Raw genomic sequence first — 13389 nt, 5'->3', positions numbered from 1 at the left:
TCCGTAAATGCAGGAAAAATTAGACTAGAGATCAGAAGAGATTTGAACTCCTCACTTGAGGTTGAGATCTTAATACTGGGAAAACGATAAAGCGACTAACAGATAGTCAAACTCTTTTTTTTTTCTCGGTCCATCAATGAATAAAAGCTATATTTACTAATATGAGCTAGGTTTCGTTTTTTGATGAGCAAAATAATTTGTACTAAGTAATAGATTTACATTTCATTATTTTCTTCTACTATAACAAAAATTACTCCTGCATTTTCTGTTTACGTATCAATTGTTTTTTTCTTATGTCATAGATGTAATTTTTACTTCTACTGAGCCATTCTGTATTCAGTTTAACCTAATCTATCACAATGCCTTTCAATATATTACAATTCTAAGAGAAATTTTCTATAAATTGATCTGATGCATCTAAAGTTTGGATGTGTTAATAAAAATTTAAATTTAAGAGATGTCGTTTTTCATGATTTTGATTTTTTTAGTATAATAAAAATAATCAAGTAAAAATTGAGAAAAGAAAAATATTTTGCCATTCAAATTTGTCTTTACAGAGGTCTGCAAAAAACATTTATGGTGCCTCAAAATTCATTTCAATTTTTAATAAAAGTGTGTTGATATTAAGATTAGGACTGTTAGGCACAGTTGAATTCAAAAGAATCATTAAAAATAAATAAAAAGAAAGCAAATCTCTTTTCTATGCTCAAGGGCTAATAGAAATGGTAAGTGAAACAGATGACCTGAACAACTCCTATGTCTGTTGTCGGTTATATTCACTGTAAAGGTGGTGTTCATGAATACACCTGTGTTAAGCTTTACTTACAAAACATACAATTCTCAAACAGTTAACCATCCAAGTACTAAGCAAATTCACCATCGCTTAACTTTAATAATTTGACCAGAATTGGTGTATAAATATGATATAACTCTATATAAAAAAACAAAAAGTAAATATTTGAATTTTCAAAGAAAAACTTACCCATACAATCCACATTGAATGCCATGTAGAAAGAGTTTGCTTTGATATGATTTCCACAGCACTGCAGAAGGCGACCAGCACTGATGTCTGTGATCCATTCCTACAAAAAACAACAAAAGACAATATTAATAATGCACAAAATAATAAATCATAAAATTAGATTAAACGGTTATATCAATTTCAAATAAAATGGTTATTGCTGTTGAATAATAGAGACAGTTGTCTCTCATCAGCGATTAATTGTAAGAATTTTGTTGTCATCACAAGTCTACTGTACCTATTTACAATGCCTCCCCACGGGACAGAGTTAGATACCAGGGTCGTTTTTTAACATGGACAAAAGGTACAAAAATAAAAATTGTCTCAGTCGTGAAGGATTTCTCCTCCACTGAAAGAGAATGAGAAATAGAAGTGCCGCATCTGAATAACAGATACTACACTTTGAGGTATTTATTTGCTCCCCCACTGAGCAAATTAAGCACAAGGCCGATTTTTAATGTGAGGAGTGAAGGGGAAATGGGGACCAACTCCCCGGGGAGTAGGGGAGCTGGATAGTGACAATTGGTATGAAGGGTTGCCCCTACATTGACCAAGGTCTTATATGTGGGGTTGCCCCCCACATATGGTCTTTGCTTGCAGTATCTGCCGGAACAGATACTACATTTTGATCTTGGCCAAAAGGCTACTGTAGTTAAGGGAGATATTTGTACTTCTCCCGGCCACTGTGTACGGCCAAGTTTTAAGAATCGATCTTGAAACTGAAAAAACACTTATTTTATTTCGATTTACTTTCTGTTTCTCTTCACCTGGATCTCAGCCTGGGCAGATATGTTTGACGGCTGGTTTCTCTTCCCCTCTACAATTATTCTAATCCAAAATAATATACTGATAAGATTAAATATAAAAATCAATTAGAAATGAAAAAAATAAAATCTGAAGAAAATATTTGGATGAAAACGATATTTATATAAAAATAGATTTAAGTATTTACCTTGTATTAAAAGAGCAAAGAAATGATGAATAGACTAGCTTTACTTTATATAGAAAGTATATAAACTTTTGTTTTATTATGGTAATATGCTGAAAACGAAATGCTTCTAAATTGTCTTAATTTTGTTGATTAGTCATAATAATGCACAGAAGAAAAACATTATGATCATTTTTTATATTTAAACTCCATATGTGAATATATATATATATATATATATATATATATATACAGGATGTTGTAGATAAATCCAACGCTAGAGTTATGACAAGATCGCTTACATAGGCTGTTATAAGTTGATGGTCTGTCGAATGATCAAGAAGGATATTGGTTACCCGTCTTATCACAAGCCTTACCACATGTTCATCATGAATACTTCCCATGGAGTCAAGAAACATTGAAATAGCAACTTTGTTGAATAGGCTCAAATATGGATCCCCCGAGATGCTGAGGTTCTACTCTGATGCAAAGAATTTCGACCAAGACTAGACAAAGAACAGGTAGAATAAAGGTGGATCTGCAAAAACATCAAGAATGAAGCATACAGTTTCTTTCCTGTCGTGAAGCACACGGCTTTCTTCCTGTCGTGAAGCACACGGCTTTCTTCCTGTCGTGAAGCACACGGCTTTCTTCCTGTCGTGAAGCATACGGCTTCTTTCCTGTCGTGCTTCTTTAGCATTATCTCCAGCAAGGGGAATGTCATGTCTCCATTTTTCTTTCAAAAGGGCTTAAGGGTCACTACCGAAATCTATCAGGAGATGCTGTGGAGCGTGGTAAAGTTCTAGTCGTTACTAGTTCTCTCTATGTGTTTCAGCATGACTCTGAACACCAGGCCAAGATGAGCCAGGTATAACTGCTCAACAATCTTCTTTACCATTGGTCGCCAGACATGTGGCCATGCTCCTCATCAAACTGCAACCCCCTTGAATATTTCTTCTGAGGCATGATAGAAGCCAAGATCAACAAGGATGCCCACAACATGGTTGAATCTCTGAAGACCACCATCGTGGAGGCATTCGTTGCTATAGTTAAGAACATGATCGTCAAAGTATGTGACTCCTTTTGTACCCGTCTTAAACTGCTTGACTCTAACAGTGACTTTTACATTGAAAGAATAATGTAATATATAACTTTCGTTTTTAGTGTCTATTTCGTTTTCTTTTTGTCAAGAATAAAATTTTGCTGCAACATCTTATTTGAGAAAGAGAAAAAGATAATTAAAGAAAGGGCTAAGAGGCAATGTCATATTGTTTCATTATTAAGAAATTGAGAAACGGTAAAATAAATTTAATAATAGTAAAATATATTTTTTTTTGTATTAACGAGTCACTGCATATCAAAGCCACTTGACGATAAGATTTAAATTGAATAAAAAAAATTTTTTAAATTAAATTTGCAAAAAAAAAAAAAAAGCAAGCAAAAACAAAAAAAAAAAACAACAAAAAACTAAAGTTAATAAATAGTTTAATTTTAGAGCTTTTTCTTTACATAACGAAATATTTTTTCTCCTCTGTTGCATGCTGGTCATTTTTCCCTCATAAAAAAATAAAATTTTTGTGAAGTTTAAGAGAATTACTTATGGTATCGTTTGATCATTATAGTTATTGAATAAAATTGTTTAAAATTATAACATACCTTTAATTTAAAATTACATATTAATTCTCATATTTATTATAAAGACTGTACATTCTACCATAAATTGGGGCTCAGATTCATAAATTTTATATCCAGCATTGCATTACTAAGGTATTATCTTCCCATTAAAATTAAAATATAAAAGGATTATAATTAATGGATAAATATACCAAAAAAATGTATTTATATATCATAAATGAACATGCAAGTGTATATATATAGAAGACATTAAAAAAAAAGAAACAACTTTCACATAAAAGATTAAGGCAGATTCTAAATGTATTATGATGTACTTCCGTTTATAAAAACAGAAATTTTAAGGCATATATCCTTTATATCATCCAAATTGTTTCACATAACAAGCTCAATGAAGTTATGTTTCCTGCTTCTGAGCATATATACTGGTTAGTTGCATCGTAATGATAATAGGAAGAATCAGTCCATAATCATAATTTTTTTTATTTTATCTTTTTATTTTTTTTTATTTTGGTGAATGCCTATATTTTTCTCTTTCTGTCTTACGCACACTTCTCAAGCCATAATGAAAATATTATCATTGCTTTTATAGGCTTCTCTTTAAAGACAATCATTTATTAAAAAATAACAGGCACATTTTTCCAAAATAAAACAAAAAGGAAGATATTTGAATATTTTCATTTTTTTTTTATCTTCAATTAATTTTTCATAGAGATTTCACTACAATTCAGTCACACCTCGGATTGCAGATAATTTATTTTGGACCTTATGGAATGCGATTTCATTGGATTTAATTGACGTTATTATAATTTATTCAAGTTTCGGATTGCCTTTTCTTCATTGTTGACCTTAATGAGTAGGGCTATGACAAGAGAATATTCTTATTGTTTTGACTCAAGCATACATCTGACACAGCAATCAATTAAGAACCACATCACTCTATCTAAAGACATATAAAATTTTAACTGATATATACTCGAGAGTCAAAATAATGAAAAGAATATTCTCTTGTCATAGCCCTAATAATGAGTACAACTTCATTAATTGTTCAATTTAAAAAAAAATTTAACTGAATTTTTTCGACTACACTATAACCCATTCCCACCTGGATTCTAAATTCTTTTTGAGCCTTCCATAAATTGATTGAATGATTAATTACTTAGTTAATTGATAGATTTTCATTCTATTGAAAATGTCTTTTAGTTTACAGAAAAGTTTTTTATATATTTTTTCAGATTTATGCTAACCAGTGATACATTACACATATGTTGTGGATAAAAAAAAAAAAAAAAAAATGAATACCGACTGTGTTAATAAGAAAGGTCCTATTCATGGTCTGTGAAACGTTTGAAAAAAAAAATTTTTTTTCAATGCACTGATGAAACCCAGTTGTGCAATATTATAATTGATGAACTGTTATATAATTAATTATATGCCAACATCGGGGGCTGAAATAATTGTACGCATAGTGTTAACAATAAAAGATCAACATTTTGAAAATGAATAAACATTTGTGTGTCTATTCCTTTTAGCGTGATTTTCAGAAAAAAATGTATAGCTCTAGTATCGCACTATTGAGCTATCTGAAAGAGAACTTTGTTATTTATTCATGTCATTACTATCCCAAGTAGTTAAATTACACATAAGCGCTATATATATATATATATATATATATATATATATATATATATATATATATATATATATATATCTCACCCTGCACTGATGATTCCCAAAAAGATGAAACATTAGTGTCTGTAGGTATTTAGTAATAATGTCAGCTTCTTTAAGAACTCGGTTCTTATTGTTGAGTACTTTACAGTTGAAATGAAAGTCGATCACTTAAGGCCACATGCGCAGATCATGATTTTATAATCATTAGATCAGTACGGATGGAAGTCTCGATATTTAAAAATAAATGTTTAAATTTCACCGATATTTCTCGCAGTTAAAGTTGGCCAAGTGGTTTGTTTCTTGCTAATGGAGTCAGAGATGGCTTTGTGGTCAGGTTCAAATCTCCCAACTGGTGATAATCATGACACTCTGCACTGATGATTCCCCGAAAGGATGAAACATTAATGTCTGTAGGTATTTAAAAAATTATTATAGCAATAATTATATATATATATATATATATATATATATATATATATATATATATATATATATTATTTAGATGCATTTATTAATATTAGTGCTGTATATAAACATTTGATAAAAGAACATAATTGCCCCCCCCCCCCAATCTTAGAAAGGTCCTCGTTGACAACATAAAAATAATACAGCATGAAAATGATATTAAATTTTTAAAAATTCTTGAAGCGTCATATATAAATGATATTGCATTCGAGAAAAGCAGTAACGTTCTAAAATGTCTTGCATAATTCGTAGTGGATGGACTTTGTTAAGTGTCCACAAACTTGCTGATTTTAATACTCAAATTTTTAATCGATCTATATTTTTGATCGACTTTTCATCGACTCTATATATTTTAACTTATCGCCTAACGCCATTTACTGTATATTTTAGTTTTCACTTTTAATTCTCATTTTCGCTCCTTTGTACTTTTACTTCAACACCTGATGATGATTCGTGGACGAATCGAAAGCGCTCGTGACAGCAACAATCATGGAACTTTTTTTTATTAATATTTTTGATTTTGATACAAAAAGGATTATACGGAAAATTGAAAAATTAAAAAAAAGAATCATAAAGCAAAGTGTCTATGTTGTATTTAATAATATTTGCTTGAATGAAAAAAATGCTACCTAAATATACCTATATATATATATATATATATATATATATATATATATATATATATAGGTAGCATTTTTTTTTCATTCAAGCAAATATTATATATATATATATATATATATACACACACACACACACACAATATCATAAGGTGATATAATATATTGTGTCAATAATTTTCCCCACTCCTTATCCGTGCCTAAATCAAAACGTAGATTCCATGAACAAAGCTTCTTTCTCAGAAGTGCACGGCTGTGGAACTCTCTGCCACTTGCCTGTTTCCCCCCCTCCCTCCGAATTCAACGTGGATGTCTTCAAGTCCAACACAAACAAATTCATGATAAACCGCCCCCTTAAGTAATGACACCTATCAAATCCCCAATACTAACTATTACTACGATACTATCCCACTGATTAGTGTACACACAATAACCCTTATCCCCGAGTGGCTCCTGGGCCTTGATAAGCGGTGACCCCCATGTAAAAAAAAAAACAAAAAAAAGAAAAGATTTTTTAGTATTGACTTCAACAGAGCTCAATACATGCATAAGCTTAGCAGTATTAGTATGAAAACATGTTTATGGCAGATGATGCATAACAAGAGCGCCATGTTTGAATCCTCTCAGATCAGTTAATCATTAACATAAGACAATTTGTTACAGCTAAAAGGGAAATTGATTTGTCACAAAACCAACAACACCATACCATAGAAATAAATAATAGATGTTTAATCAAGCACTTTAGAAATAACAATATACGCATAGGGATGTAAAACGCTTATTGAAGTAATCCTTTTTCTTTCTGCCAGTTTCAACTTAAAAGATAGCTGTCCAATTCAGCTGATCTTAGACAAGATATCACCAGCTGTAAGTTGTTCATCCTGCAATTAAAGTGCTCAACCTAATTCGGAACACATTGCTATATCATAAGTCAGTCAGTGTCATGGAAGTTTGTCATCTCAACAATGCACAGAGATCTTCATTTTATTTTTGTCTCTGTAATTAACAAAGCTTTAAGAGATATTTAGAGCCATATCAATGTTTTTTGCGGATACTAGATATATGTGTAAGTAAAGCCCTCGCTCCGTTTCTTGCATTCAACTAAGTTAATGAGAGTTAATATAACGAAATAAATCAAAAACTAACAAAACAATTGTTTTATAATCAGCCAAATACAAAATTTATATCAATGGATTAGATGTAGATAGTAAAAAAAAAGTAGATCTTGGATATGATCTTAAAAGACATCCAGTGACGAGCTCCCATTTCTGTGTGGAATGTGGAGTTGCCCCTAAATTACCATTGCTCCCATGTCCACTTTTGTTTGGAGTAGTAATACATGTTAAGGCATTTGGTGCTACCAGTTCAGACTGTCTGAAGATACTGGCTTCCTGACTAAAAATGCAACAAATATTGATGTTATTGAATTTTCCTTTGAAAAACTCAATCATGTTCTGCAAAAGCAAAACAACAATTCTTTCTACAAAACAATCAAACCAAATACTACAAATAAATATTTGAACTTGAAGAATAAACTTTTTTCCTCAAATTACTGGATTCGGCATTAAATAACCCAAACAAGGTCATATATATATATATATATATATATATATATATATATATATATATATTATTAGCAGGCCACCCGACTTTATTAAATATATTTTAATTTATGCAGATTATATATTTATTATTACAGAGACAGTCCTTTATCGATTATTATATTAAAACTTATAAATAGTAGTAAAATCAAAACTAAAAAAATATATATATGATGTGGGTGCCATTAACTAGATTCAAAACCAAAACAAACTCCTCACTCAGAGTTTGAGAACAGGTTTCTTCTGTGGAAAGCAACCATTTATTAAGATAAGGGCTTCTGATTTTAACCGACCATTTATCTGAAACATTAGCATGTCCAAGGCCGCGACCATGTAAATATATATAAATAAATATATATATATATATATATATATATATATATATATATATATATATATATATATATATATATATAAGAGAAAGAAATTAACGAAAACAAAGGGAGGTAGTGTTTACCTGATATATGCAATGGTAAACTTTAAACTAATATAAATAACAGTATTTATATACAGAAAATGAAATCCCAACCGGATTAAAAAAGCTCAATACGCCAAAGAGAGTAGAGCTTATTATAAGATATATATATATATATATCTGTCATCTCTTTTTTAAAAGATGGAATTGCCCGATAGTTGAAGACAAGATGCAAGGTCCACAGAGTTCGATAATTATATAGATATATGCATAAAATTTTTGTGTGCTAGAACGTTTTCATGTTAAATTCTACATAATTATTCATCATGTAGAAACTATACATAAATAGAATTCAATATAATAAGTGAAATAAAACCAATCATCTAACGAGAAATCATTAAAAAAATGCGTATGCAATTAAAACTGTTTTTTCAAAAGAATATGCAAATTAATTAACTTTCATGTAGTCGCTCGCATAAACATGACTGAGTATATTAAGTTCGTTTTAATAATTTTAAATAGAAAAAGTAGACTTTTAATATCAATCTCAACGCGAAAAAATAACTTTTTAGGCATATAGATTATATGTAAAATGAAAATGAGAAATGAGGAATAAAAGTTATATATAACTTTGTTATATCATCAGAACAATGAGGAAAAAATTTTTTAAAAACTCTCTAGGCCATAGCATTTCGAAGCTAAATGCTTCTTATCATTATTTTATACTATTTTATACTATTTCTTTATTCTCATTTCATATTTAAATTTCACTAGCCAGTTGTTTCTATAATTGCATTTTGTATAATTCTGGTCCTTTTCCTCTTCTGATGAGAAGCTTCGAAATGCTATGGCCTAAAGAGATTTTTTTTCTTAATTTTCCCCTTATCTGTTCCTTATTGTTCTGATGATTTAATAAAGTTATATATAACTTTTATTCCTCATCTTTCATTTTAATTTTATTGTTTGCTCCTTTTAATAGTATTGAGCTTTTCTTATCTTGATAAGTTTTGCTTTATTAAAAATTTACTCTTTGATAACATAATTATATTAGATAATACGTATCAAAATATAAAACTTAATGAGATAGATGGATTGTCGATTTAATAATGAAGAATATCCTGAGTGGAGTGAAAATGAGGAATGGTCTAAACAAAGTTTGATAACTTCTGGAGACACTTTGCAACAAATATTTCATGACATTGGACTTGAAGAGGTCTACGTTTGCAGGGAAGTAGTCTTATGATAACGTGTTTCACAGGTCAGAAGTTCTTCAAAAGAAACTGTTAATGGAAATTTTACCTTATACTAGATAGATGGAGGAAGAAAGGAATTTTCTTTTCAGTTGTGGTAGAATGACGAGTTCTTGCAGTGAATGTTTTATGAAGCATCTTCCATAAAAATAATGATAGAGTAGAGAAAGATTAGCAACCTCTATTCTGTGAAAAGAGACTGTTGGAAAGAGAAGAAATCACCCCCCCCACTAGATTGTGAAGACGACTTCATACTGTGTCCAGGAAAGTGAAAGAGTGCTCTGATGGACACCACTGAAACAACTAATTTCAAAGAGGATATGCGGCATAAGTGGTCCAATGAAGATTTCCTTATACTGTGGAATTGGTCAAATTCAAATTCAGTCATATCATTTTTTTTTTTGCATTTATTGACTAAAGCTATGAACTTCTCACCAGTTAATCTCTATAATAATAAAATAGAATTGCTTTTTCTCCCTATCAAAAAATACATCAGAGCAATATATACACAGGCATTACACATCGTTCCAATACAATCCTCTTTCCGGTGAATACCTAATGCAAGTTTCAGGAAATTATCATTTTATTTCATTCATTTTCCTTATATTCTAAATTATTTCCTGACAAAGTGACTCTCCCAAAATATTCATTCTTTGAGGAAATAGGAGTATATTTCACTCTGTTCACAAATTCTGCTGTTACTCTCCCAAACGACACCAAATGCATTTCTACATAAGAGCCATTTCCCCCAAAAAATCGTCAGAGCATAATTTTTCCATTTCGTACTTGTTAATAATAAAGATTAATATTTAATTTAATAAAGCTCTATAAAAAGATATAAAATATGTCAATTATGAGATTATAATGTTATTACCTGGAATATAAAAGAAGTGTGAGAAAGAGAGAAGTAATTCAAGAGAGAAAGAAACTGGAAAATAATTGGAGAGGGAGAGAGAGGGGGAGGTAATTGAGAACTATGAAATAATCAAAGAGAGAAGGAGGTAATTGAAGAGAGAATGGGGTAAGTAATTAGAGAGAGAAAGTAAGAGAGAATGAAGGAAATAATTGAAGAAAGAGAAAAGGAGAGTGGATGGAGAAAGTAATTAGAAAGAGAGAAAGAGAGGAAGTGACTGAAGAGAGAGAAGAGTCATAGAAGAGATAAAAAAAAGCAAGTAGGAAGTAAATATAGAGAAAGGAAAGAGAAATGAGGAAGGAAGATAAACTGAGCAATTGTGAAAGGAGTCAAAAGTCGAGAGGAAGTAAAGAGAAGGAGACGGAAGTAGCAAGAGTGCAAAGAAAATGGAGGATGTGTATTTAGTTAATAAAAGAAGAGCAATAAAAAAGAAACATAAAAAAACAAAGAAAAGAAAATGTGAAAAAAAATGTGAAAGAAAAGAAAAAAATGTGAAAGAAAAAAATGTGAAAGAAAAAGATAAAACATGCAATAAAAAAAAAAAAAGACAAAGTTGGTGCTTGATAAGCAGGTCAGTTGATAAAGCAGCTAACCTAAAATATACAACTTCGCAAGAATGGTTGGCACCATGCCTTGCCTGTGTCATCACTCACTCACTAGAATTATTTTGGGAAGTATGTCACATGAAAGTACACCCAGAGTGATGGGAATGAATGGTATCCACTCTGTTGTCACGCTTTTCGTATAAATTGATGGAATTTGGAATTTTAAGAATAAAATCAAAAAATTAAGTGATAAATAAACACTTGCTGATGATAAAAAGTTGAACGGGGAAAAACCCATTGGAATACCTTAACATGGAGATCAGAGCATTGTAGTTCGTCATGCAAGCTACAAATTTATATAAGAAGTCGTAGGAGTCTATCACAATGCAATGTGTAGAGAAGGATAAAAACGAAGTGGTTTTTTTCTGTAAAACTTAGAAAAAATAGATTTACTGAAATAAAAATTTAAAAAAAATAAAATGAATTTTATTTTTTTTTGTCTGCCTTCTTAACACCTTCTTGTATTATGATGTCCTTCTATAACCCCTACGTACAAATTATACGAAATTCTTTAAGCGAACTACATGGGTTTATTATCTATCTATCTATCTATATATATATATATATATATATATATATATATATATATATATATATATATATATATATATATATATATATATACACTAGCATTTCGGCCCGGCGTTGCCCGTGTGTTTGGAGGTGTATGCTGAGTAAAAAAAAAAGAAAAAAAAAAGAAAAAAAAAAGAAAAAAAAAAGGGCAATTTTTTAAAACTTTGACCCTTATTATGACCCCTTGAGATTTATTGTTTTGGGCTCAAATCAAGTTATTAAGTTAGATCCATGTCCAAGGAACCTGTATCGAAAATTTCAAGTGATTAGACCCCAAATTGTTGGAGAAGTTTGGTAGAGTTCTCAAAGGTCAAATCGTTGAACTTTGACCCCTTCAGCCAAATTTCTGGCCGAAAACCGATCACATAGAGTTTCCCAAATCTCAGTACCTTGTATATCAAATTTCAAGTCTGTAGACTAAAAATTAACAGAGTTATTGCGTAGGGAAATGTACACAAACACACACACAGACACGTTCACTTTTATAGATATATAGATATATATTGAATGAAATGCTGAAATGCTGTAGGATTCATTGTCATCAGCATTCCTGCCGTTTAACAGCATTGGCGACCATGGCTCTCCAATGCGTGCTGCTACTCACAGTTCAAAACAACTTTACTTTTGACAATAATCCTGTCCAATCAATCAAGTTGTCTATCAAACAGTGTCTAGGTCGACCTTTTACAACCATATAACAAGACAGAGCAAACATATGCCTTAGGAATGCATTTTCTAGTCTTGAGCATGATAGTATATGCGATCATAATACTGAGTTAAGTTTGATAAATGCTTGTTTACTCTGAGCTATACGCGATCTTATATCACACTATGATAGTTCTGTAGAAGTAATCCATGATCCAAGGTAACTGAATTTATCCACTTGACTAACTGATATGGCCTAATTGTTAAATCACACGTAGGTATGATTTCTTTGCCAGATATCACTATACTAAAAGTCAGGTTCAAACCAAAATTTTCGCTCTCATTTATTACTATTTCTAGAAGTTTTTGGAAATCTTTTTTGGATGTTGCAAAAATAATGGTATCATCTGCATAATGTCAATGACTTAGTTGGCATCCACCATCGGATTTTCCAGTACAGCTATTCAGATGGCGGAGAATGTTTTTGCTGTACAAAGAAAATAGGTCATAGGAAATTATGCATCCTTGTCTTATCTCCTCTTTGGATTTTTGCCCGACCACTTAACTCATCATCTATTTTTACTGCAGCTGTTTGGTCCCAGTATAAGTTTTGTAATATTTGCAGATCTTTTCCATCAATATCCAATGGTTGTAACATATCCAGCAACGGTTCATGACATACTCGATCAAATGTTTTATTGTAATCTAGAAAACACAGATACAAATCTTGTTGGTGGTCTATGGACCGTTTCGCAAGTTGTCTTAAAATAAACGTGGCATTTCTTGTTCCTTTATCTTTTTAGATAGTACAAGGATTACAGATTGTATAATACTGTACACATGAAATCCAAATAAATTAATGGAAATTCTAAATTAAATTATAATTTATAAATTTTATTGAAATTCTACATAATTTAATTCAGAATTTCCACACTATATATATATATATATATATATATATATATATATATATATAGAGAGAGAGAGAGAGAGAGAGAGAGAGACACACACACACACACACGCGCGCACACATTAGGTACGGGCAAAAAT

The 13389-nt window shown here is 30.7% G+C and overlaps 1 protein-coding gene across 3 annotated transcripts in view; it reads right to left on the bottom strand.

The window, feature by feature from the left end:
* The window catches only part of LOC145254440 (coronin-7-like), a 398384-nt gene that overhangs the window by 158068 nt on the left and 226927 nt on the right, over positions 1–13389 (bottom strand). For all 3 annotated transcript variants that reach the window (XR_013863766.1, XM_080113025.1, XM_080113026.1), the window contains one exon: positions 983–1082. Coding sequence is in view for 2 of the 3 variants with exons in the window: in XM_080113025.1 (XP_079969151.1) it covers positions 983–1082 (100 nt within the window). In the remaining variant the exon portion in view is untranslated. The remainder of the gene's footprint in view (positions 1–982; positions 1083–13389) is intronic.

This window comes from Euprymna scolopes, chromosome 3 (assembly GCF_053919585.1).
Source record: "Euprymna scolopes isolate OS-2025 chromosome 3, ASM5391958v1, whole genome shotgun sequence".
In the NCBI taxonomy this organism is placed as follows: domain Eukaryota; kingdom Metazoa; phylum Mollusca; class Cephalopoda; order Sepiida; family Sepiolidae; genus Euprymna; species Euprymna scolopes.
The sequence above is the reverse complement of the archived record's forward strand: the minus strand, read 5'-3'. Positions and strand labels throughout refer to the sequence as shown.